Below are 27528 nucleotides of genomic sequence, written 5' to 3' on the forward strand. Positions count from 1 at the left end.
ACCCAGGCAGGTCAGACAGCACCCGTAGTCAGGAACGAGCCTGGGTCTCCGGCGCTGCATTCGTTGTAAGGCAGCAACTCTACCGCTGCGCCACCGTGACTGCCCTTTGTGTCCTTTTCTGAGGGAATAAAGTTAGGTTGGTGTAGGATTAAAGTAAATGGACGTTCGGGGGTTGGTGCGGACTAAGAGGGCTGATGCGTTTTATTCAAGCGATTCGATGAAGATCCAGCTGCCAATGCCACCAAGAACGTTAAACCGTTTTCCACCTTTTAAATGAGTAGGTTGCGTGGACCACATAGACCACGGTGGCTGCAAATGCAAATACCTGCAGGGTAAAGACAGATTTTATTGGTCACTAGACTTTACTTTACACTTTTGAGATACAGTGTGGAAACAGGCCCTGCGGCCCACTGAGTTCATGCTGACCCGTGATCACTGGCACACTAGTTATATCCTGCACAGTAGGGACAATTTGCAGAAGCCAATTAACCTACAAACCTGCACGTCTTTGGAGTGTGGGAGGAAACTGAAGCACCTGGGGGATACCACGCGGTCACACGGAGAACGTACACACTCCGTACAGACTGCACCCATAGTCAGGAAGGAACACAGGTCTCTGGCGGTGTAAGGAGGCAACTCTACTGTGGTGCCACCCATTGTCAATGACAATTCAAGTGTCTGTATAATGAACAACTAAACTGTGTTCAATTCAATGCCAGAGGCTTAGTAGGTAAGGCAGGATGAGCTCAGGTCGTGGATTGGCTTGGAGGGAACTGGATTTTATCGGTATAATAACATAAAAATGACTGCTAGAATGGGTGTGACTGGCAATTTGATGCAGCAGCATATAGATGCTGTGGACGTGATAGAGAACCAGGTGGCGGAGGTGGCGGAGTTGCCTTTTTAGTATAATTTATAGATACAGCATGGATCTATCTGGGGGTGGAGTCAACAACGTGGACATGTATCCGTGCAGCTAACAGGAAAGAGAGTGGAGGAAAGGTCACGTTTAAACTAACAGGGCAGGGGGTGGGACCCAATGTAAGGAGACAGAGGGCCATAAAAGGAGGACAGAAGCAAAAGGTAGGAGGGAGAAAAGAAAAACTAACCTGAAAGCTTTGTGCCTTAATGCGAGGAGCATTCAAAATAAGGTGGATGAATTGAATGCACGGTTAGTAGTTAAGGGATATGATATAGTTGGAATTATGGAGACATGGCTCCAGGGTGACCAAGGCTGGGAGCTAAACATGCAGGGGTATTCGATATTCAGGAAGGATAGACAGAAAGGACGAGGAGGTGGGGTGGCATTGCTGGTTAAAGAGGAGATTAATGCAATAGCAAGGAGATACATTAGCTTGGATGCTGTAGAATCGGTATGGGTAGAACTGCGAAATAGCCAAGGGCAGAAAACGCTTGTTGAGGTGGAATACAGACCACCAAGCAGCAGTAGGGAGGTTGGGGATAGCATCAAGCAGGAAATTAGGGATGATGTAACAAAGGTACAACGGTTATCATGGGAGACTTTAATTTAAATTTGGGCCAACCAAATTGGTAGCAGCTCTGAGGAGAAGGGTTTCCTGGAATATATACGGGATGGGTTTTTAAACCAATATGTAGAGGAACTGACTAGAGGGCAGGCCATCCTAGACTGAGTATTGTGTAATGAGGAAGGATTAGTTAGCGATCTTGTTGTGCAAAGCCCCTTGGGCAACAGTGACCATAATATGATGGAATTCTGCATTAGGATGGAGAGTGACACGGTTAATTCACAAACTAGGGTCCTGAACTTGAATAAAGTAGACTTTGAAGTTATGAGACGGGAATTGGCTAGGATAGACGGGTAAATTATACTTAAAGGGTTGACAGGGGAGATGCAATGGTGAAGATGGATGAACTCCAGAAATTGTTCATCCCTGTCTGGCAAAAAAATAAAACTGGGAAGGCGGCTCAACCGTGGCTGACGAGGGAAGTCAAGGAAGTCAAGAATCCAAGGAAGAGGCATATAAACTGGCCAGAGGAAGCAGCAAACCAGAGGACTGGGAGAAATGTGGAAAAGAGGAGGTCAATTAAGAGGAGCATGAAAGAAAGCTTGCGGGAAATATTAAAACTGATTGTAAATGTTTCTATAGGTATGTAAAAAGGAAAAGATTAGTGAAGACAAATGTAGGTCCCTTACAGTCAGAGACAGGTGAATTTATAACGGGAAATAAGGAAATGGCAGAACAGTTAAATGAGTATTTTGGTTCTGTCTTCACTAAGGAAGCCACAAACAATCTCCCGGAAATACTAGGTGACCGAGGATCTAGTGTGAGGGAGGAACTGAAGAGAATCCACATTAGTCAGAAAATGGTGTTAGGTAAATTGTTGGAACTGAAGGCAGATAAATCCCCAGGGCCAGATGGTCTGCATCCTAGAGTACTCAAGGAGGTGGCCATAGAAATCGTGGATGCATTGGTGATCATTTTCCAATGTTCTCTCGACTCTGGATCCGTTCCTGTGGACTGGAGGGTAGCTAATGTAACCCCACTTTTTCAGAAAGGAGGGAGAGAGAAAACGGGGAATTATGGACCAATTAGCCTTACATCGGTAGTGGGGAAGATGCTGGAGTCGATTATTAATGATGTTATAGCAGCGCATTTGGAAAGCAGTGACGAGACCGGTCAAAGTCAGCATGGATTTATGAAGGGGAAATCATGCTTGACTAATCTTTTGGAATTTTTTGAGGATGTAACAAATAGAATGGATAAGGGAGAGTCAGTGGATGTGGTGTTTCTGGACTTTGACAAGGTCCCACACAAGAGATTAGTGCGCAAAATTAGAGCACATGGTTTTGGGGGTGGGGTATTGACATGGATAGAGAACTAGTTGGCAGACAGGTAGCAAAGAGTAGGAATTAACGGGTCCTTTTCACAATGGCAGGCAGTGATATATATATATATATATATATATATATATATATATGTATATACAATATATATCAACGATTTAGATGATGGAATTAAATGTAACATCTCTAAGTTTGCACATGATACAAAGCTGGGGGGCAGTGTGAGCTGCAAGGAGGATGTTTTGAGGCTGCAGGGTCTTGGACAGGTTGGGTGAGTGGGCAGATGCATGGCAGATGCAGTATAATGTGGATAAATGTGAGGTTATTCACTTTGGTAGCAAGAACAGGAAGGCAGATTATTATCTGAATGTCAGATTAGGAGAAGGGGAGGTGCAACGAGACCTGGGTGTGCTTGTACATCAGTCACTGAAAGTAAACATGCGGGTGTACAGCAGGCAATGAAGAAAGCTAATAGCATGTTGGCCTTCATTGTGAGAGGATTTGAGTTTAGGAGCAAGGAGGTCCTACTGCAGTTGTACAGGGCCCTGGTGAGACCGCACCTGGAGTATTGTGTGCAGTTTTGGTCCCCTAATTTGAGGAAGGACATTATTACTATTGAGGGAGTGCAGCGCAGGTTCAGCAGGTTAATTCCCGGGCTGGCGGGACTGACATATGACGAAAGAATGGGTTGACTGGGCTTGTATTCAATAGACAATAGACAATAGGTGCAGGAGTAGGCCATTTGGCCCTTCGAGGCAGCACCGCCATTCAATGTGATCGTGGCTGATCATCCCCAATCAGTAACCCGTTCCTGCCTTCTCCCCACATCCCCTGACTCCGCTATCTTTAAGAGCCCTATCTAGCTCTCTCTTGAAAGTATCCAGAGAACCGGCCTCCACCGCCCGAGACAGAGAATTCCACAGACTCACAACTCTCTGTGAGAAAAAGTGTTTCCTCATCTCTGTTCTAAATGGCTTACCCCTTATTCTTAAACTGTGGCCCCTGGTTCTGGACTCCCCCAACATTGGGAACATGTTTCCTGCCTCTAGCGTGTCCAAACCCTTAACAATCTTATATGTTTCAATAAGAATCCCTCTCATCCTTCGCAACTCCAGAGTGTACAAGCCCAGCTGCTCCATTCTCTCAGCATATGAAAGCGCCGCCATCCCGGGAATTAACCTTGTAAGCTTACGTTGCACTCCCTCGATAGCAAGAATGTCCTTCCTTAAATTAGGGGACCAAAACTGCACGCAATACTCCACAATACGCTAGTCAGAGTAGAAATAGGAGGATATTATAGCAGATGAATACGTGGCTTGAAAAATGGTGCAAGGGAGAGGGATTCAAATTTCTAGGGCATTGAACCGGTTCTGGGGGAGGTGGGACCAGTACAAACAGGACAGTCTGCACCTGGGCTGGAATGGAACCAATGTCCTTGGGGGAGTGTTTGCTAGTGCTGTCGGGGAGGATTTAAACTAATGTGGCAGGGGGATGGGAGCATGAGCAGAGAGACAGAGGGGTGTAAAATGAGGGTAGAAGCAATAGGTAGCAAGGTGAAAAGTAAAAGTGGCAGGCAGACAAATCCAGGGCAAAAATCAAAAAGGGCTACTTTTCAACATAATTGTATAAGGGGTAAAAGTGTTGTAAAAACAAGCCTGAAGGCGTTGTGTCTCAATGCAAGGAGCATGTGTAATAAGGTGGATGAGTTGAATGTGCAGATAGTTATTAATGAATATGATATAGTTGGGATCACGGAGACATGGCTCCAGGGTGACCAAGGCTGGGAGCTGAACATCCAGGGATATTCAATATTCAGGAGGGATAGACAGAAAGGAAAAGGAGGTGGGGTAGCGTTGCTGGTTAGAGAGGAGATTAACGCAATAGAAAGGAAGGACATTAGCTTGGAGGATGTGGAATCGATATGGGTAGAGCTGCGAAACACTAAGGGGCAGAAAACGCTAGTGGGGGTTGTGTACAGGCCACCTAACAGTAGTAGTGGAGTTGGAGATGGTATCAAACAGGAAATTAGAAATGTGTGCAATAAAGGTAAAACAGTTATAATGGGTGACTTCAATCTACATATAGATTGGGTGAATCAAATTGGCAGGGGTGCTGAGGAAGAGGATTTCTTGGAATGTATGCGGGATAGTTTTCTAAACCAACATGTAGAGGAACCAACGAGAGAGCAGGCTATTCTAGACTGGGTATTGAGTAATGAGGAAGGGTTAGTTAGCAGTCTTGTTGTGCGTGGCCCCTTGGGCAAGAGTGACCATAATATGGTTGAGTTCTTCATTAGGATGGAGAGTGACATTGTTAATTCAGAAACAAGGGTTCTGAACTTAAAGAAAGGTAACTTTGGGGGTATGAGACGTGAATTGGCCAAGATAGACTGGCAATTGATTCTTAAAGGGTTGACGCTGGATATGCAATGGAAGGCATTTAAAGACTGCATGGATGAACTACAACAATTGTTCATCCCAGTTTGGCAAAAGAATAAATCAGGGAATGTAGTGCATCCGTGGATAACAAGGGAAATCAGGGATAGTATCAAAACAAAAGATGAAGCATACAAATTAGCCAGAAAAAGCAGCCTACCAGAGGACTGGGAGAAATTCAGAGTCCAGCAGAGGAGGACAAAGGGCTTAATTAGGAAAGGGAAAATAGATTATGAAAGAAAACTGGCAGGGAACATAAAAACTGACTGCAAAAGTTTTTATAGATATGTGAAGAGAAAAAGATTAGTTAAAACAAATGTAGGTCCATTGCAGTCAGAAACAGGTGAATTGATCATGGGGAACAAGGACATGGCTGACCAATTGAATAACTACTTTGGTTCTGTCTTCACTAAGGAAGACATAAATAATCTGCCGGAAATAGCAAGGGACCGGGGGTCAAATGAGATGGAGGAACTGAGTGAAATCCAGGTTAGTCGGCAAGTGGTGTTATGTAAATTGAATGGATTAAAGGCCGATAAATCCCCAGGGCCAGATAGGCTGCATCCCAGAGTACTTAAGGAAGTAGCCCCAGAAATAGTGGAAGCATTAGTGATAATTTTTCAAAACTCCTTAGATTCTGGAGCAGTTCCTGAGGATTGGAAGGTAGCTAATGTAACTCCACTTTTTAAAAAGGGAGGGAGAGAGAAAACAGGGAATTACAGACCAGTTAGTCTAACATCGGTAGTGGGGAAACTGCTAGAGTCAGTTATTAAAGATGGGATAGCAGCACATTTGGAAAGTGGTGAAATCATTGGACAAAGTCAGCATGGATTTATGAAGGGTAAATCATGTCTGACGAATCTTATAGAATTTTTCGAGGATGTAACTAGTAGAGTGGATAAGGGAGAACCAGTGGATGTGTTATATCTGGACTTTCAGAAGGCTTTCGACAAGGTCCCACATAAGAGATTAGTATGCAAACTTAAAGCACACGGTATTGGGGGTTCAGTATTGATGTGGATAGAGAACTGGCTGGCAGGCAGGAAGCAAAGAGTAGGAGTAAACAGGTCCTTTTCAGAATGGCAGGCAGTGACTAGTAGGGTACCGCAAGGCTAAGTGCAGGGACCCCAGCTATTTACAATATATATTAATGATTTGGACGAGGGAATTGAATGCAACATCTCCAAGTTTGTGGATGACACGAAGCTGGGGGGCAGTGTTAGCTGTGAGGAGGATGCTAGGAGGCTGCAAGGTGACTTGTATAGGTTGGGTGAGTGGGCAAATGCATGGCATATGCAGTATAATGTGGATAAATGTGAGGTTATCCACTTTGGTGACAAGAACAGGAAAGTAGACTATTATCTGAATGGTGGCCGATTAGGAAAAGGGGAGATGCAACGAGACCTGGGTGTCATGGTACACCAGTCATTGAAAGTAGGCATGCAGGTGCAGCAGGCAGTGCAGAAAGCAAATGGTATGTTAGCATTCATAGCAAAAGGATTTGTGTATAGGAGCAGGGAGGTTCTACTGCAGTTGTACAGGGCCTTGGTGAGACCACACCTGGACCACACCTGTACAGTTTTGGTCTCCTAATCTGTGGAAAGACATTCTTGCCATAGAGGGAGTACAGAGAAGGTTCACCAGACTGATTTCTGGGATGACAGGACTTTCATATAAAGAAAGACTGGATAGACTCGGCTTGTACTCGCTAGAATTTAGAAGATTGAGGGGGATCTTATTGAAACTTACAAAATTCTGAAGGGGTTGGACAGGCTAGATGCAGGAAGATTGTTCCCGATGTTGGGGAAGTCCAGAACAAGGGGTCACAGTTTAAGGATAAGGGGAAAGTCTTTTAGGACCGAGATGAGAAAAACATTTTTCACACAGAGAGTGGTGAATCTGTGGAATTCTCTGCCACAGAAGGTAGTTGCGGCCAGTTCATTGGCTATATTTAAGAGGGAGTTAGATGTGGCCCTTGTGGCAAAAGGGATCAGGGGGTATGGAGAGAAGGCAGGTACAGGATACTGAGTTGGATGATCAGCCATGATCATATTGAATGGCGGTGCAGGCTCGAAGGGCCGAATGGCCTACTCCTGCACCTATTTTCTATGTTTCTATGTGTGGTCTCACTAGGGCTCTGTACAACTGCAGAAGGACCTCTTTGCTCCTATAGCTGACTCCTCTTGTTATTAAGGCCAACATGCCACTCGCTTTCTTACAATTGAACGGGTCGACTGGGCTTGTATTTAGAAGGGTGAGAGCGGATCTTATAGAAACATAAAATTCTCAGAGGATTGGACAGGGTAGATGCAAGAAAAATGTTCCCGGTGTTGGGGAGTCCAGAACCAGGGGTCACAGTTTAAGAATAAAGGGTAGGCCATTTAGGACTGAGATGAGGAAAAACCTTTTCACCCTGAGAGTTGCGAATCTGTGGAATTCTCTGCCACATTCCACAGAAGGTAATGGAGGCCAATTCACTGGATGTTTTCAAAAAAGAGTTAGATTTAGCTCTTAAGCTAAGGGAATCAAGGGATATGGGGAAAAAGCCGGAATGGGGTGCTGATTTTGGATGATCACCCATGATCATATTGAATGATGGTGCTGGCCCGAAGGGCTGAATGGCCTACTCCTGCACCTATTTTCTATGTTTCTATGAAACAGGCCCTTTGGCCCACCTAGTTCTATGTTGGAAACACTTTCTCAATCAAACACACTTGGGACGATTCTACAGAGGCTGATTAACCCACCAACCTGCACGTCTTTGGGATGTGGCAGGAAACTGGAACACCCGAAGAAAACCCACGCAGTCACAGGGAGAACATGCAAACTCCACATAGACAGCACCCGAGGTCAGGATCGAATCCAGGTCTCTAGCACTGTGAGGCAGCGGCTGTGCCAGTGTGCCAGTGTGCCGCGTCCCTTTTGATCAGGGAGAACATAACAATAGTGCTCAATGGCCAACTATAGGAAGATTGTCATTGGAGTTGGAAACAGCAGAAGAGATTCACCAGGATGTTGCCTGGGCTTGTGTTGCAGGGAGAGGTTGGATAGGCTGGGACTTTTATCTTTGGAGCTTAGGAGGAGGAATTGTAACCTTACAGAGGTATATAACATCATGAGGAGCAAAGATAAAGTAAATGCCTTTGTTCACAGGTTCACGTTAGGCCATTCGGCCCATCGAGCCATCTCCGCCATTCAATCATGGCTGATCTGTGCCCCCAATCCCATTTTCCTGACTTCTCCCCATAACCCATGACACCCGTTCTAATCACGAATTTGTCTATCTTAGCCTTAAAAATATCCACTGACAGCCTCCACTGCCCTCTGTGGCAATGTGTTCAACAGATTAACTGCCCTCTGACAAAAGAAGTTCCTCCTCACCTCCTTTCTAAAAGAGTGCCCTTTAATTCTGAGGCTATGATTCTCCCACATCCTTTCCACACCCACTCTATCTATGCCTTTAATTGTTCTGTAAGTTTCAATGAGGTACCCCCTCATCCTTCTAAACTCCAGTGAGTAGAGGCCCAGTGCTGTCAAATGCTCATCATATGCTAACCCACTCATTCCTGGAATCATTCTTGTAAACCTCCTCTGGACCCTCCCTAGAGCCAGCAGATCGTTCCTGAGACATGACAGTATTTTAGTTAATACAGTGCTTACTTACCGAGGCAGCAATGTCAATTTTGTAGATATTGTTAGAGACAGTCTGTAGATGTACAGTGGTGTTCGCCTGCAGAACTGCGGCACTGAAATATAAAATGGCTGAAATCCCATGGTAGGCGGCATCCTGTGGAAAGAAATTATGAAAGGTTTTGAATCTTTCAAAAAAACTCCTAATATAAATCTTCCAATAAAAAAAGAAAAGTGTTGAGGTAACTCAGCGGGCCAGGTAGCATCACAGGAGAACATGGACCTGTGATATTTTGGGTCAGGACCCTTCTTCAGGTTCAGGTCTGAAGAAGGGGCCCCGACCTTAAACGTTGCTCATCCAAGCACTCTCAACACGCTGCCTGACCTGCTGAATTACTCCAGCACTTTGTGTCTTTTTTTGGTGAACCAGCATCTGCAGTTTGTTGCATCTCAGTTTTACTGCTCCACTGCAAAATCACCTCAAGGTAAATCCTACCTTGAAGAAGGTAGATGCACAGAGTCTCTTGCCCAGCGGAGGTGAATCAAGGACCAGAGGACATTGGTTTAAAGTGAAGGGGGAAGGTTTTAATAGGAATCTGGGGGGTAACTTTTTCACAGAAAGGGTGGTGGGTGCATGGAACAAGCTGCCAGAGGAGGTAGTTGAGGCTGGGACTATCCCAACATTTAAGAAACAGACAGGTACATGGAACGTACACACAAAAGCTGGAGAAACTCAGCGGGTGCAGCAGCATCTATGGAGCGAAGGAAATAGGCAACGTTTCGGGCCGAAACCCTTCTTCAGACTGATCACATGGAAAGGACAGGTTTGGATGGATATGGACCAAATGCAGGCAGGTGGGACTAGTGTGGCTGGGGCATGTTGGCCGGTGTGGGTAAGTTGGCTGAAAGGCCTGTTTCCACACTGTATCATTCTGTGACTCTCTATAAGATCTCCTTCTCTGTGAAGGGTCCCGACCCAAAACATCATCTATTCATGTTCTCCAGAGATGCTGTCTGCCCCGCTGAGTTACTCCAGCACTTTGTGTCTTTTTTGTTTGTAAACCAGCATCTGCAGTTCCCATGTTTCTCCATAAATCTCCCAATACCTGGGAAAGGATTAGGCTCACTAGAGATCATCACTGAGGCAGCACCCCAGACCCACTGGTTCCCACGGATACCTACCTGATGTTAGAAGGTTGGTTCAATCAGAGTTACTTTAGAGATACAGTGTGGAAGCAGGCCCTTCGGCCAACCACATCCTGACTAGGGGTGCTGTTCCGTACAAAGTTTATACGTTCTCCCTGTGAACGTGTGAGTTTTCTCTGGGTGCTCCCAAAGACATGCGGTTTTGTAAGTTAATTGGCTTCTGCAAATTGTGAGTTGTCCCTTGTGTGTAGGATAGTGCTAGTGTACGGGGTGATCACTTCTTCTTTCGTGTGGCGTGCGCAGCCTAAAGTTGTAGGACATCTTGTTCTATTTGATCTTCCGTTTGTGCACTTCGAGTTGATTGCATTAGTCGAAACAGGGCGGACCACGTGAAGGTTGCAATCTTCCACCCCAGGGGTGATCAATGGTCTGCGAGGACTCGGTGGGAAGAAGGGCCTGTTTCCACGCTGTATTTCTAAAGTCTAAAGATTTGTGACTGTTAAGGGAATTCATGGAAATGTGTATAGTGCTGGAAAGTGGATCAGAGGTGGGAGATTAGCTATGATTCTGATGCATGATGGAATAATCTCAAAGTGTTAAATCACCCATTTCTTGTGCTCTGAGGGGAAAGCCCAGGGAACAACTTTTTCATTCAGGGGTATGTAGAATGAGCTGCCAGAGGAAGTAGCAGAGGTGGGTACAATTGCATTATTTCAAAGACTTCGCTGATGGATAGGAAAGGCTTGGGGGGATTTGGGCCAAACTCGATTGGCATGGAGATGTTGGGCTTTTTATCTGTGCTGTGGAACAGTGCAGCTCAGGAACGGGGACTTTGATCCATAACGTTTGTGCCGAACATGATACCTTCTCTTGATCCCTCCTTCATTCACCCTTCCTATTCCTCTCAAGATCTTACACACCACTATAAGATCGCCCCTCAGCTTCCTGTACTCCAAGGAATAACACCCTAGCCTTTAGTTCATAAATACATGCGTTGTAGGAGCAGAATTAGGCCATTCGGCCCATCGAGTGTACTCCACCATTCAATTATGGCTGATCTATATTTCCCTCTCAACCCCATTCTCCAGCCTTCTCCCCATAACCCCTGACATCCGTACTAATCAACTAATGTGAAAGGTGCTGGAAATCAATTGGAAGTTGGTGTTGGGGAGGGTTACTGCGTAAGTGCCACTCCTCCATAATTATTTTCATGGAGTTACTCATGGTTGTTCATCATGGGTAATCCATGGGTTTATGCGCTCACTGACAATGTGTCCCATTGTCTCCACACTATAAATCAAAAGTCTGTCAAACTCCGCCTTAAAAATATCCATTGACTTGGCCTCCACAGCCTTCTGTGGCAATGAAATTGTTTCAGAATTCCACCAAACCCTTTTTTGAACACTCCAACATCTCGACCATGTTGTACCATTCAGCAAAGCTACTATTTTGTACCTCTCTTTGTCCCACTAATTAGTATTTCAGCATCCTCGTCATCTACCTTAGTCACCCTGCTAGTTTCATTGTTTGTATCCCTTCGTTATCACCTTCTCCACAACCAACAATGGACCATTGTGGGCTTCTTGGCCATGCTTGGGCTGGCTCTTTTATACCTTTTCATACCTCTAGTTTCCCTCTCGCCTGACTCCCAGTCTGAAGAAGGGTCTCGACCCGAAACGTCACATATTCCTTCTCTCCAGAGATGCTGCCTGGCTCGCTGAGTTACTCCAGCACTTTGTGTCTATCTTCGTGAGTAATTGTCATATGTACCCATAACGTAATACTGACATTTTTACTTGCAGCAGCTTTACATGCTTGAAGAACACAATACACATAGATAATAAATAAAAATTCAAGAAATTAATAACCTCATTTCTAGTGCAAAAAGTGCAAGTCCTATTGTTAACAAAGATAGTCCATAGTTTGTACCTGAGGTGAGCATTGTTGAGTGTTCAAGAGTCTGATGGTTGTTGGGAAGAAACTGTTCTTGACCCTGATGGTCATAGTTTTCATAGAAACATAGAAACATAGAATATAGGTGCAGGAGTAGGCCATTCGGCCCTTCGAGCCTGCACCGCCATTCAATATGATCATGGCTGATCATCCAACTCAGTATCCCATCCCTGCCTTCTCTCAATACCCCCTGATCCCTTTTTGCCACATCTAACCCTCTTAAATATAGCCAATGAACTGGCCTCAACTACCTTCTGTGGCAGAGAATTCCACAGATTCATCACTCTCTGGGTAAAAAATGATTTTCTCATCTCGGTCCTAAAAGACTTCCCTCTTATCTTTAAACTGTGACCTCTAGTTCTGGAACTGTGACCCCTAGTTCTGGACTCCTTTACCTTCTTCCCGTTGGTAAGTTTCCAATATTCCATGACTGCCATAAGTTTCCTTTCGTTTTCCTTATCCAAGTCTCGATGTCCCTTGATATGCGGGATTCCCTGGACTTGTTGCCTTGCCTTGTCCCTCGTAAGAATATGTGGCCCTGATCACTCGCTATGTTACATTTGAACGCCTCCCTCTTGTCATCTATAGACCTATCTGCTAGTGGATGCTCTCGATCCACTTTTTGTCAAAGGTTTAGACTTTAGACTTGAGAGATAGAGCATGGAAAGAGGCCCTTCGGCCCGCCGAGTCCGCGCCGACCAATGATCACCCCATGTACAAGCACTATCCAACACACCAGGGACAATTTACAATTTTTACCAAAGCCAATTAACGTACAAACCAGCATGTCTTTGGAGTGTGGGAGGAAACTGAAGCAGCTGTGGAAAACCCATGTGGTCACAGGGATAACATGCAAACTCCGTACAGACAGCCCCCGTAGTCAGGATCGAACCTGGGTCTCTGGCGCTGTAAGGCAGCAAGTCTACCGCTGCGCCACCATGCCACACAAGTGAATTATGAATTTGTCTTACAAACAATTCAATTTACAGTCCATCCTTGTCCTCCATAACGACCGTAAAACATGTAGAGTGAAAGTCCCTGTCACTAACACTCAAGACCACTTGCCTCGTTGCTATCCCATGTTGGTTTGGTACAGACCTTTCTCCATTAGGATCATCAGCGATTTCCAAAACAATGTGGTGTGCAACTTAGAAAGGGACGTTGGTCTTCCCTAGAGGGCAGGGAGAGTGACCTTACACAAAATCACGAGGGGCACGGATGAGAGGAAAAGTCACAATCTTTTTCCTAGCATAGGGGAATCAAAAACTAGCGAGCATGGGTTTAAGGTTAGAGGGATTTAAAAAGGGACCTGAGGGCAATTGTTTTCACACAGGGGGTTGTGATGCATTCAAGATGACATGGTGTGTAATTTAGAGAGGGACTTATATAGTTCTGATGTTCCCTCCAAATCCTTGTGAAAGGTCTGGATAGGGGTGGATGTGGAGAGGATATTTCCACTAGTGGGAGAGTCCAGGACCAGAAGCCACAGCCTCAGAATAAAAGATCGTTCCTTTATGAAAGAGATGAGGAGGAATTTCTTTAGACAGAGGGCGGTGAATTTGTGGAATTATTTGCCACAGAAGGCTGTGGAGGCCAAGTCAATGGATGTTTTTAAGGCGGAGAATGGCAGATTCTTGCTTAGTACAGGTGTAGGGGTTATGGGGAGAAGGCAGGGAAATGGGGTTGAGAGGGAAAGATAGATTAGCCATGATTGAATTGTTGTAGACTCGATGGGCCGAATGGCCTAATTCTGCTCCTATAACTTGTGAACACAAACTTCCACCCCGCTGGACATTGTCTCAGATCAGCCCCAGTGATTCTAAGGCCAGGCTTCACACTTGCTTTCACACTTTCTGATCTACTTCCTCAGCCGTGCAATAAAGTCCCGCGGTGCTTGAAACAAGAACAAAATGATCGCTGGCCCTCACCAATAAACACCAAGCCGTCGAGTTCCGGGGCCATCCAATGAAGTAGCAAATCATCAGAAGCAGTGTCAACGCGAACAAGAGGATAGAGACGAACATCACCCAGCCCTGGCTGTCTTTATCTCGGACATCCGTGGAAGCCACAAGAATCCACACCAGCCCACCAAAGACCTGTAGGAAGGGAAAGAAATTCCATTGACATCAGCAGTTACTATAACATGGACTTTTTTTCAAGATTCAAGGGGTGGCGCAGAGTTTATAAGGAACTCAGAGAGCGGTAGAGTTGCTGCCTCACAGCGCCAGTGACCCAGGTTCGATCCTGACCTCAGGTGATGTCTGCGTGGAGTTTGTACGTTCTCCCTGTGACCGTGTGGGTTTTCCCCGGGTGCTCCCACACTCAAAAGATTTGAGAGGTTTGTAGGCTAATTGGCTTTGGTAAAATTGTAAATTGTCCCCGGTATGTTCCTTGGACTTTATTCCTTGGGGCGCAGGATGCTAAGGGATGGTCTTATAGAGGTGTATAAAACCATGAAAGGGATAGATTGGATAAATGCACAGTCTTTTATCCAGAGTAGGGGAATCAAGAACCATAGGACATAGGTTTAAGGTGATGGGGAAAGATTTAATAGGAACCTGAGGGGCAACTTATTCATGCAGAGGGTAATGGGTGTATGGAACGAGCTGCCAGAGGAATTAGTTGAGGAAGCATTTAAAAGACATTTGGACAGGTACATGGATAGAAAAGGTTTAGAAGGACAAGAGCCAAACGTAGGCAGGTGGGATTAGCGTTGGTGGGACATTTTAGTCGGCATGAATAAGTTGGGTCAAAGGGTCTTTTTCCATCCTGTATAACTCTATGATCCTCCATTTCCATGTGCCTATCCAAAAACCTCCCAAACGCCACTGTCGTTTCCACCACCAACCTTGGCCTAGTGTTCCAGGCACTCACCACTCTAAGAAAACAAAACTTGCCCGGACATGTCCTTTGAGCCTCCCGCCTCTGACCTTAAATCTGTGCCATCTAATCAAAAATGCAACTCCCCCTTCTCTCCTACCTCCATTTCGATCCCTCCTGTGGCATTTGTATGACTGTGGGTTCTATGACTCTACGACTCTACAGAGCTCTACGATGGCCTTACTCTACTTCCACCAAGCAGTTCCACTGTGCCGCGAGCCATAACATTGCCACAAGTGGGAAGTTGTGATAAATATTCAGAGATTAGAATTCATCGGTGCGAGATGCATGGAAGCATTAGACCACATGAGATGGAGCAGGCCAATCGGCCCTTCAACCTGATTCCACCATTCCACATTTGTAACAAGTCTGGCAGCGTAATCAAGGCTGAGTCGCAGCCTGGTCACTCCCTCTTCTCCCCTCCCCCATCGGGCAAAAGGTACAGCAGCATGAAAACACACATCTCCAGATTCAGGGACAGTTTCTTCCCAGCTGTTATCAGGCAACTGAACCATTCTATCACCAACTTGAGAGCAGTCCTGAACTACCTCATTGGAGACCCTCGGACTATCTTTGATCGGACTTTGCTGGCATTATCTTGCACTAAACGTTATTCCCTTTACGGTGTATCTGTACACTGTGAATGGCACTATTGTAATCATGTATAGTCTTTCCGCTGACTGGTTAGCATGCAACAAAAATGTTTAACTGCACCTCGGTGCATGTCATAATAAATTAAACTAAACTAATGAAATACGAGCAGGATTCGAGATTTTGGATCAATGATGGCGAAAGAACATTCAAACTATATCATTTTAATAGTTTTTTATTTCATTTTGCTCATGCTTCCTTATGATTTGATCGTGGTAGATCATCCATTTCAATACCTTCTCCCAGAGTCCTTCTTTATTTCAGCATTAAGAAATAAATGTGTCTATATTGCCACAGAATTTTCCAGAAGGGCTTGGCTACTTTTTTGCTGACTTGCATGATTGCAGAGTATTGAGCAATATGATTTAGAATTTTATTTTTTACCAAAAGCAATATTGCAAATGTTACAATGCTGATTAAACGTTGTCATTTGACCTGTTACACTACATTCTGCACTCGGTATCTTCCCCTTTGTCCTACCGATTGTACTTGAGTTTGATTTAATTGTATTCACGTATAGTATTATCTGAAAATAGACAATGTGCTGGAGTAACTCAATGGGTCAGGCAGCATCTCTGGAGAAAAAGACTGAAGGATGATCCCGTTCCAAAACGCCATCTATCCTTTCTCTCCGGAGATGTTGCCTGACCCGCTAAGTTACTCCAGCACATTGTGAATATCTTTGGTATAAACCACCATCCGCAATTCTTTGTTTCTACGTATAGTATTATCTGGTCCGTTAGGATAGTGTGCAAAACAAAGTTTTTCACTGCACCTCGATTATACATAGAAGTAAAAGCAATTCATAAAAAACTTAACGTTTCCACAATATCTATGTAAGACAGACCAAGATCTGTCACTATTTCTTGATTAGTGAAGCTTTTTATACTCACGAGCTCGGGTAACATAAGAAGATCTGGGAAGCTGGTTAGTAATCTTGACCCCGAAGGAAGAATTGAATCTGATGTGGGTTCAACATTGCTTGTCTCTGGGGAAGCCATGGTATTTTATCCCCCAAAGGACTCTGGAATAAAGCCTTGTGTCTTTGCTATCGTCCACAGCAGTCGGCAATCATAGCACTGAGGAATGATCGTAAACCTCGATTTGCCTCTCCCAATCTTTTTACCTGAAAAACTGGTTTTGGTCACTTGTGTGTGACACTCCCCAAAAATGCCATCCTTGGCATTCATTCAGGGATTGTTCTTGCGGTGACTAATTGTAAAAACGCTGCAGATCACTTGGAATTAAACAGCAAAACCTCGGCTGCAATTGTTGGATGATAAGACCCATCCGCCGATGCACAATTTGGAAGCGGGAGAGAACACACTGCATAGTGGCAGCGGACCGCTACCACCGCCGTTTTGTTCCTTTAAGTTTATTGCAACGTGAAGCCCCAGATTGAGTTTTGTTCACAGCCTGCTCCCGCCCAGAAATCTACACCACCCTGAGCACGTTTATCAGCCAAGGACCGGTTTGAGAAAAACAAGCAAGTGATTGATGCTCACCATTCAAGGGTTAGATTTCGCCACATTTGTAGCATTGCATTTTCCACTTGCAGTCTGGAGCTTCACAGCAGAAATCATCTGTTTAGAAATGAAAAGACTCTGTTTTATCTAGCCACCTTTAGCAATTAGATGACATTTAGATTAGATTAGATTAGATTATTTAATGACCACACAGTCAAGCTGGTGGAATTCAGGTTCAGTACAGGATGTTACAAGGTAGGCTGATTCCCGTCAAACATAACATAAAACACAACATCATACAATATACAGTACATGCATGGGGAGGATATGTGCTGTTGTCATAGTGTGTTCAGAATTCGGATTGCGTGTGGGTAAAAACTGTTTTTAAATCGAGATGTCTTGGCGGGCAGTGAGCTGTAGCGCCTTCCTGATGGCAGCAGGTGGAAGATGTGGTGAGCTGGGTGGGAGGGATCAGAGATGATTTTCTTCACCCTTGACACAGACCGTTTGTGATGGAGTGATTCTATTGATGGAAGGGGAGTGCTGATGATTTTGGATGCTTTGTTAACTATGCGTTGTAATTTATTACGGGAGTGAGTGTCTAAACTGCTGAGCCAGACTGTAATTGATGAAGTGAGCATGCTTTGGATGATGGCTGTGTAGAATTTGATTAGGAGGTGTTTCCTTACTCTAAACTTCTTGAGCTGGCGGAGGAAGAAGAGTCTTTGGTTGGCTTTTTTGTAGATGTGATTTGAATTGATTTTCCATTTGAGGTTATTGCTTATGTGAGTGCCAAGAAATTTGAATGAGTCAGTGGTGGATATGGGTTCGCCTGAGAAGAGTAGGGGGGTCTTGGGTTGTGCCTTACGTCAGACTGAAACTTCTTCAGACTCAGTCTCCGTTACTCCAGCACTTTGTGTATTTTTTTGGAAACCAGCATCTGCAGTTTCTTAGTTTTATTATGGTCATGTAAAGTGAAGTACAGTGAAACACATTTTTGTTGTGTGCTAACAGGACAGCAAAAATACTTTATAGGATTACTATGAAGAAATCCACACTGTACAGATACAGGATAAAGGGGATAATGTTTAGTGCTGGATAAAGTCCGGTAAAGTCTGATTAAAGATATGTAGAAAGGAACTGCACATGCTGGTTTACACCAAAGATAGACACAACTGCTGGAGTAACTCAGTGGGTCAAGCAGCATCTCTGGAGAAAAGGAATAGGTGACATTTCGGGTCGAGACCCTTCTTCAGACTTAGAGTCAGGAGAGACGGAAACTAGAGGTATGAAAATGTGCAGGACAAATCAGAGCAAGCACCGATGGGCAGGGATTCCACAATGGTCTATTGTTGGCTGTGGAGGAGGTGATAACAAAGGAATACAAACAGCGAAACTAGTAGGAAGACTAGGGTTGGGGAGGAACAGAGTGAGATGGAATGCAAGCGTTACCAGAAATTAGAGAAATTAATATTCCTACTGCATGGTTGTAAGCTACGCAAGCGAACCATGGTGCCGTTCCTCCAATTTGCGTGCGGCCTCAGTCTGGCAGTGGAGGAGGCCCAGGACAGAAAGATCACTATGGGAAGGGAAAGTTAAAATGTTTGGCATCCAGGGACACTGGCAGTCCTTCCCAGTGAGGCAGAGGTTCACTGGCAGCTCCTTCAACCTCATCCACTGTATCCGCTGTTCTAGGTGGGGACTCCTGTATATCAGCGAGACCATCGTTACACTGTACACCTCCGCTCAGTCCGCCCAGACCCACGTGATCTCCCGGTTGCCAAACATTTCAATTCCCCTTCCCATTCCACACTGTCCTTTCTGTCTTGAGCAATTCCATTCAACGATACTTTATTGTCACAGGGAGATAGGTACAATGAAATCCTTGGCACGACCGCCGGGTCCAAGCTTCCAAGGTGAGGGGGGAAGGAAGGGGGAAAAACTTGAAAAAGTGTGTCTAGACAAGTAACTCACTCTTACGTGTATACGTGTATACACAAATGTCTAGTCAATGATATGGTTTCAGCTTTGATTTGATCCAGTTTGTAATTTGAAATGATAATTTGTTTGAATCTTGTATTGAAGTGAACACTATAATGTGGTGAGAATGTGATGTGGGAACTTTTCTGAAATTAAGAATATTTGTATCGTATTTGCATTCACTCACAAAATCCTACCATCACCGGCCAAGCGTAATGCCAAATTGTCCTTGAGGCAGAAGTAGCATCGTTAATGGAAGTGGCAAACCATTTTCTTAAAACCAGGGCAGAGCATTTGTGATAAAGGTATTTTAATACCCCAAGCCCTGGTGATTGTAACCGGAGACTTCAATCAAGTCAACCTCAGGGGGGTTGCACCAAAGCACTACCAGCATCTCTCTTGAACGAATGAATGAATGAACAATACTTTATTTTCACATGTGACGAGTCACAGTGAGATTTTTTTGTTTTGCGTACCCATGGTGCCCCCCCCCCCCCCCCCCCCCCCCCCCCCAACCCCCACGCCGGTCCCCTCTTTGTCCGGAACCCACTTGGCCCGTCCCACCTCCAGCACCCGTCCAACCTTGACCACCAGTCTCGTCCTCGACTGCCAGCGGCCTCCCTCGACAGCCGGCATCTGCCGGAAGCTTCCCCAATGTGCCTGATGGGAGCTTTCTTAAGGTCATAAGTGATAGGAGTAGAATTAGGCCATTTGGCCCAACTATGCCATTCAATCATGGCTGATCTATCTCTCTCCTAACCCCATTCTCCTGCCTTCTCCCCATAACCTTTGACACCCGTACTAATCAAAAATCTATCTATCTCTGCCTTAGAAATATCCATTGACTTGGCCTCCACAGCCTTTTGTGGCAAAGAAGTCCACAGATTCACCACCCTCTAACTAAAGAGATTTCTCCTCATCCCTTTACTAAAAAAAGTCCCTTAATTCTGAGTCTTAATTCTGTGACCTCCAGTCCTAGACTCTCCCACTAGTGGAAACATCCTCTCCACATCCACTCTATCGAAGCCTTTCACTATTCTGTATGTTTCAATGAGGTGCCTCATCATTCTTCTAAACTCCAGCGAGTACAGGCCCAGTGCCGACAAACGCTCAACATAGGTTAACCCACTCATTCCTGGGATCATTCGTGTAAACCTCCTCTGGACCCTCTCCAGAGCCAGCACAACCTTCCTCAGATATGGTGCCCAACCAGAGCTATCCCACCAGAGGCCAGAACATTCTTGACCACTGCTACACATCAATAAAAAAACATGTAAGAAAAACCAGCCTTGAAACCACTTCTAAATGCTGCATAAATATTAAATCACTTTAAATTACAGGGTATAGCTCACTGCTCTCTATTGAGTTGTGTAAACAAACCCCACTTTATATTAATCCATTTACACATCCATAAAGAACGCCTACCGCTCCATTCCTTGGCCACATTTTGGGAATTCTGATCACCCAGCTGTGCTTCTACTCCCTGCATTCAAACATCAAACTAAAGCAGGAGGATCTGGCACAGAGAGTTGTGAAACGCTGATCATTATAGTTTATTGTCACATGTACATAAAAGCTTTTTGTTGCGTGCTAACCAGTCAGCAGAAAGACAACAGATGATTACAAGCAATCAATTTACAGTGTGCAGACAAATAATAAGGGAATAACATTTAATGCAAGGCAAAGCCAGTAAAGTCTGGTCAAGGATAGTCTGAGGGTCATCAGAGGTAGAGAGTAGTTCAGCACTGACACAGATGACATCCTACGCGACTGCTTTGAGTCAGCGGACTGGTGCATATTCAGGGATTCTGCAGCCGACCTGAAGGAATACGCCACTGCCGTGACTGACAATAGACAATAGGTGCAGGAGTAGGCCATTTGGTCATTCGAACCAGCACCGCCATTCAATGTGATCATGGCTGATCATCCCCAATCAGTACCCCTTTCCCTCCTTCTCCCCATATCCCGACTCCGCTATTTTTAGAGCCCTATCTAGCTCTCTCTTGAAAGCATCCAGAGAACCTGCCTCTACAGCCCTCTGAGGCAGAGAATTCCACACTCACCACTCTCTGTTTCCTCGTCTCCGTTCTAAATGGCTTACTCCTTATTCTTAAACTGTGGCCCCTGGTTCTGGACTCCCTCAACATCGGGAACATGTTTCCTGCCTCTAGTGTGTCCAAGCCCTTAACAATCTTATATGTTTCAATGAGATTCCCTCTCATACTTCTAAACTCCAGAGTGTACAAGCCCAGCTGCTCAATTCTCTCAGCATATGACAGTCCCGCCATCCCGGGAATTAATCTTGTAAACCTACGCTGCACTCACTCAATAGCAAGAATGTCCTTCCTCAAATTAGGGGACCAAAACTGCACACAATACTCCAGGTGTGGTCTCACAACTGCAGAAGGACCTCTTTTCTCCTATATTCGATTCCTCTTGTTATAAAGACCAACATGCCATTCACTTTCTTCACTGCCTGCTGTACCTGCATGCTTACTTTCATAGACTGATGAACAAGGACCCCCAGATGCAGTTGTACTTCCCCTTTTCCCAACTTGACGCCATTTAGATAGTAATCTGCCTTCCGGTTTTTGCTACCAAAGTGGACTTCATCATCAAGTGCCTGGAGGAGTGCGTGCCGACGAAGACAATCTGAATGTTCCCCAACCGGAAACCAAGGATGAACCACCAGGTACATTCACAGGATAAGACCAGGTCCATTGCATACAAGTCAAATGATCCCGAGCGATATCATCTATGATCTCCGCAAAGTCATCCAGAATGCCAAGAGACAATACCTTGAGTCCCAGTATAATCATTCGGACATCCGCAGAATGTGGCAAGGTCTGAATGATAATTGTCTGTAAAGTGAGTCAGGCAGCATCGCTGGTGATAGTGCAGCCCTCCCTGATCAACTTCATGAATTCTATGCTCGCTTTGAGCAGATGACATCTGTCACATCAGATTCAAAAGTGTCTCTTCTTAGGGTCACTTACAGAGGTTAGATCGGCCTTCCTGATGGTGAACCCATGGAAAGCAACTGGCCCAGATGAAGTGCCAGGCCGGGTCCTAAGGAACTGCGTGGACCAGCTAGCGGGAGTGTTCACGTATACCTTTAATATCTCCCTACTCCGTTCTGAGGTACCCAACTGCTTCAAGAAGGCCACCATCATTGTAGTGCTGAGGAAAAGCAAGATCTCATGCCTTAACGTCTACCGTCCAATGGCCTTCACATCCACCATCATGAAATGCTTTGAGAGGCTGGATAAGGAACACATTAAATCCAGTTTACCAAGCAACCTTGATCTCCTGTCAGGAAGGACCCACAAGCTTACCTTTAACAACACCTTGTGAGCAGTTAGTCTTTACTCTAGACCTTACACTTTGTTTATATATTTTTGTTTATATTTTATTTCGAACATGTAAAACAAAAAAAGTTAAAAACTAAGCAAAATAACAATAAAATGAACAATAAACCTATACACAACTTATTGAATAACCTCATAAATATCACAAATTAAATCTTGCATGTTCGAAAAGCAGTAGGGGGAAGTGTACACTTATTTATTCCTACCTCTTATCCGCTACTCATCAATTCACAAACTTTATCTCATCTACATATATATACTCAAACACAAACATATACATACTTACATCCATATATCCATACATAAGCCACAAACATAAATACATATATACACGCTTAAGCATGCACACAAACATACATATATACAGTTTACAAATAATTATCCAAATTCTATGTACAACGCAAATATCACACTGTGTCAATAACCTAAATTTAACCGTGATCACAGCCCTTCCCCATTCTTATACCTCTGGAAAATATTTGATTTGCACTTCTTCTTAAACTGAGTAATGTTTGTGCTTTGCGTGAATCCCACATCCAAATCATTCCACAATTTCACCCCACATATTGAAATACACATACTCTTCATAGTTGTACGGACACAAAGTTTCTTTAAATTAAACTTTCCTCTCATATTATAACCACCCTCCCTGTTCAAGAACATTTTTTGTATATTACCTGGTAGAAAATTATTTCTTGCTTTATACATTATTTATGCTGTATTAAATTCTACTAGATCCATAAACTTCAAGGCATTTGAGTTTAAAAACAGAGAGTTGGTGGGTTCACGAAATCCTACATTATTAACTATCCTTATGGCCCTTTTTTGCAGTATGCATAATGGATGTAGGGTGCTTTTGTAAGTGTTACCCCTTTAGAGATGCAGCGTGGAAATTGGCCCTTTGGCCCAATGAGTCCGTGCAGACCAGCGATCACCCCGTACACTGGCACTATCCTACACACTAGGGACAATTTACAATTTTCCAGAAGCCAATTAACCTGCAAAGTTGCACGTCTTTGGAGTGTGGGAGAAAACCGGATCACCCGGAGAAAAACCCCGCAAGTCACTCGGAGAACGTGCAAACTCCGTATAGACGGAGTTCCATAGTCAGGAACAATACCGGGTGTGTGGTGCTGTGAGGCAGCAACTCTACCGCAGCACCACCATGCTGCCCACTATCGGAGGTTCTGGTCCCCTCGTTGCAGGAAGTATGTGGAGGTTGTAGAAAAGATGCAGAAGAGGTTGACCAGAATGCTGCCTGGATAAGTCGGTATTAGCTACAAAGGGAGTTTGGACAAACTTGGATTGTTTTCTCTAGAAGGATGAAGGTTGAGGGGAGACCTGATAGAATTGTATATGATTATGAGAGGCATAAATAAGAAAGACAGTCAGGGTGGAAATGTCAAACACTAGAGGGCATACCTATAAGGTGAGAGGGGCAAACTTTAAATGAGATGTGCGGGGCAAGTTCTTTTACACAGAGGGTGATGAGTGCCTGGAATGCACTGCCTGGGGCGGTGGTGGAGGCAGATACGACAATGACATTTTAGAGGCTTTTGAAATGGCACATGCAAACACAGGTAATCGAGCAAATTGATCACGTGCAGGCAGATGATACCAGTTTAACTTGGTATCATGTTCTGCACAGACATTGTGGGCCGAAGGGCCTTTTCCTGTACTGTACTGTTTTATGTTCAATGTGCCCTGGTCAAACTTCTTCCTTTCTTCAAAGCCCAAAAGGGCTATACAGATTCTTTTCTATTTTGTGAAATACATAATCCTCTTAAGTCAAATGTGGGGAAAAGAAAATGATTGAAAAATATGAATGCACAAATTCAAATTATGAAACCATAGAAATATGCGTTTGGTGACAGATCCATAAAACAAATTGCTCTGATACAGACCACTCAACATACTTTGCGCACAATAAATTGTTTTGAGTTGCTGCTATTATCCGGGAGGCGTAGACTTGCCGCAGGTATATTTACAGTGTTCAGATAACATAGTGGAATGTGTGTCTTTGGAATGTGTGAGGAAACCTGAGCACCCGGAGGGAACGACATGGTCACAGGGAGAAGGTGTAGACTCCAAACAGAGGTCATGGTTGAATCTGGGTAACTGTAGCGTTGAGGCAGCAGTTCTATTTGCTTTGTTACGGCACGGTGGTGCAGCGGTAAACTTGCTGCCTCCACAGAGCCAGAGACCCGGGTTTGATCCTGACTATGAGTGCTGTCTGTACAGAGTTTGTACGTTCTCCCTGTGATTTGTGTGGGTTTTCTCCAGGGGCTCCGGTATCCTCCCACATTCCAAAGGCATACATGTTTGTAGGTTGATTGGCTTGGTAAAATTGTAAATTGTAAATTGCCCCATGTGTGTGTAAGATAGTGTTAGTGTGCGCAGACTGGGTGGGCCGAAGGGCCTGTTTCCGTGCTGTATCTCTAAACTAAACTAAGATTGGGAGAGAGAGGTTGAGAGGTAGGGGGGAGAGAGAGAGGAGGAGGGAGAGAGAGGGAGGGAGAGGAGGGAGCGAGAAGGAGGGAGAGAGAAGAGGAGGGAGAGAGAAGAGGAGGGAGAGAGAAGAGGAGGGAGAGAGAAGAGGAGGGAGAGAGAAGAGGAGGGGGAGAGGAGGAGGGGGAGAGGAGGAGGGGAGAGGAGGAGGGGGAGAGGAGGAGGGGGAGAGGAGGGAGAGAGAAGGAGGGAGAGAGAAGGAGGGAGAGAGAAGAGGAGGGAGAGAGAGGAGGGGGAGAGGAGGAGGGGGAGAGGAGGAGGGGGAGAGAAAGAAAGAGGGAGGAATGTGTGCATCCATCTACATCTTGATGGAGCAGCCTGCACTCCCTCCTCCCGCCGGGTGGGGGCACTCCCGAGGGCCCTCAGTGCGCCGGCGCTCGCGGTGCGTGCCGGGATAGTAAGATGGCGGCGCCCAGGGGAAGCGGCGACGCGGAGGCTCAGTGAAGCCGGGGCAGCGGCGGCGGAGCAGGAGGACCAGGAGGACCAGGACCGGGAGGACCAGGAGGACCAGGAGGACCAGGAGGACCAGGAGGACCAGGACCACACACCCACAAACACACTTCCCGGCGGCTGGAACCTACACTCCCCGGGGAACGGCACCAGGCGGGCGGGGGAGACATCGGCTGCGGGAGCCTCAACTTGTTGTTTTAACAGGTCGGATCGATCGTCCTTTTGGCTCAGAGGGAGGGGGTGGGAACCTGACCTCGCGTGACCCCTCACTGACCCCAGACTGAACCTCCCCGACCCCCCAGTGACCGGGTTTCCCGCACCCTGAAACCTACCCAGTCTCTGGGGGACTTTCACCGCCTCCCTCCTCCCCGCAAACTCACCCCGTCCCAAACCTCAAACATCACCTGCTAATCCTAACTCTCACAAAAAAAAACCCAATCCACACCGGGTTCTGCCCAAAACGCACCTTCACAACAACCCCATCCAGCAGATCCCCACGCAATCGATGTGCAGAGACCACACTGACCACATTACCCGTTCTCGCAAGTTCTACCTTATCCCACTTCCTCATCCACTCCCTACACACTAGGAGCAATTTTCAGAGGGCGAATCAAACTACAAACCCGCGTGTCTTTGGGATGTGGGAGAAAACCAGAGTACCCGGTGTTTTGCGTTAGTTTACGAAATGTAAGAAGGAACTGCAGATGCTGGTTTACATCTTGCATATGGACTCAGTTGTTCTGTTCTGTCCGTTCAGTACTGATGGATGGTTGGTTTTATGTATCGGGAGAGTCTTGCTTAGCTTTAGTTTAGTTTAAAGATACAGCGTGGAAATAAGCCCTTCGACCCACTGAATGCGCCAATCAGCGATCACCCCATACACAGCACTATCCTACACACGCCAGGATCAATTCATAATTTTCCGAAGCCAATTAACGTACAAACCTGAGTGTCTTTGGATTGGGAGAAACTGGAGGACCCAGAGAAAATGCACGCAGGTCACTCGGAGAACGTACAAATTCTACACAGATACCATTGAGTTTGTCGAATGTGGCCCTACCAATAGAAAGAAAAAGGCAGTGAATAGTAAGATGGGGATCTAGCCTGTTAATTCTTATTTCAGTCTGAAGAAGGCCCTGACCCAAAATGCCACTTGTCCATTCCCTCCACAAATCGGGTAGAGTCTCTTGCCTAGTGTGGGCAAATCAAGGACAAGGGGACATAGGTTTAAGGTGAAGGGGAAAGATTGAATTGGAATCTGAGGGGTAACGTTTACACACAAAGGGTGGTGGGTGTATGGAACAAGCTGCCAGAGGAGGTAGTTGAGGCAGGGGCTATCCCAACATTTAAGAAACAGGTACGTGGATAGGACAGGTTTGGAGGGATATGGACCAAACGTGGGCAGGTGGATCTAGTGCAGTTTGGCCGGTGTGGGTAAGTTGGGCTGAAGGGCCTATTACCACACCGTATCTCTCTATGAAATGCTACCTGACCTGCTGAGTTGCTCCAGCACCTTGAGTTTAACTCTTATCCTCCCCCAAGTATTTCCATTAATTTTTTTTAAATTTCAGATTTCAAAAAATGGGTGGTAAAGAAGGCTTTTGGTACATTGACTTTATTTGTTAGGGTATTGAGGTTAGAAGTTGGGGTGTTATGTTCCAGTTGTACCAGGCATTAGTGAGACCACACTTGGAGTTTTGGTCACCCTGTCGAGGGAAAGATGTTATTAAGCTGGAAAGAGCACAGAGAAGATTTATGAAGATATTGCCAGAGCTTGAGGGCCTAAGCTACAGGGAAAGTTTGGACAGGTTAGGACTTTATTCCTTGGAGTTCAGGAGGCTGAGGGGTGATCTTTTAGAGATGTATAAAACCACGAGGGGAATAGTAAGGATGAATGCACAGTCTTTTACTGAGGGCATGGAAATCAAGAACTGGAGGGTATAGTTTTACGGTGAAAGGGCCAGATTTAATAGGAACCTGAGGGACAATGTTTTCACACAGAGGGTAGTGGCTGTATGGAACGATGTGCTGGAGGAGGTAGTTAAGGTAGGGACCATAACAACATTTAAATGACATTTGCACAGGTACATGGATACCAAGGGTTCAATGATACTTTATTGTCATATGTACCGTTTTGCATACAACCTGGTAAAATCGTAGGCAGTATACAAGTGTCACCAAGTGTCCAGACTGTCTTCTGCCTGCTGCTGGACGTGGACGTCTGCCCCCCCCTG

At 45.3% G+C, this 27528-nt stretch overlaps 1 protein-coding gene across 1 annotated transcript; it reads right to left on the reverse strand.

Annotated features, from left to right (window-relative positions):
- On the reverse strand, positions 1-16871 carry LOC116973032 (myelin and lymphocyte protein-like). Its single transcript, XM_033020670.1, has 4 exons — positions 16416-16871; positions 13920-14087; positions 8927-9049; positions 1-325 (listed from the first exon to the last, which is right to left on the reverse strand). The coding sequence occupies exons 1-4, from the start codon at positions 16521-16523 to the stop codon at positions 251-253; spliced, it is 474 nt and encodes a 157-aa protein (XP_032876561.1). The 5' UTR covers positions 16524-16871; the 3' UTR covers positions 1-250.
- Positions 16872-27528: the final 10657 nt, after the last annotated feature.

The sequence above is a fragment of the Amblyraja radiata genome, chromosome 5 (genome assembly GCF_010909765.2).
Source record: "Amblyraja radiata isolate CabotCenter1 chromosome 5, sAmbRad1.1.pri, whole genome shotgun sequence".
Lineage (NCBI taxonomy): Eukaryota > Metazoa > Chordata > Chondrichthyes > Rajiformes > Rajidae > Amblyraja > Amblyraja radiata.

What these genes read in the sequence shown, in the direction of transcription:
- LOC116973032 (XM_033020670.1), bottom strand. Translation starts at nt 16,523, where the DNA reads ATGGCTTCCCCAGAGACAAGCAATGTTGAACCCACATCAGATTCAATT. An exon ending in TTCTTATGTTACCCGAGCTC is followed by an intron (nt 14,088 to 16,415) that starts GTGAGTATAAAA and finishes CCCTTCCTACAG; the next exon opens with GTCTTTGGTGGGCTGGTGTG. An exon ending in CGACGGCTTGGTGTTTATTG is followed by an intron (nt 9,050 to 13,919) that starts GTGAGGGCCAGC and finishes TTCTTTCCACAG; the next exon opens with GATGCCGCCTACCATGGGAT.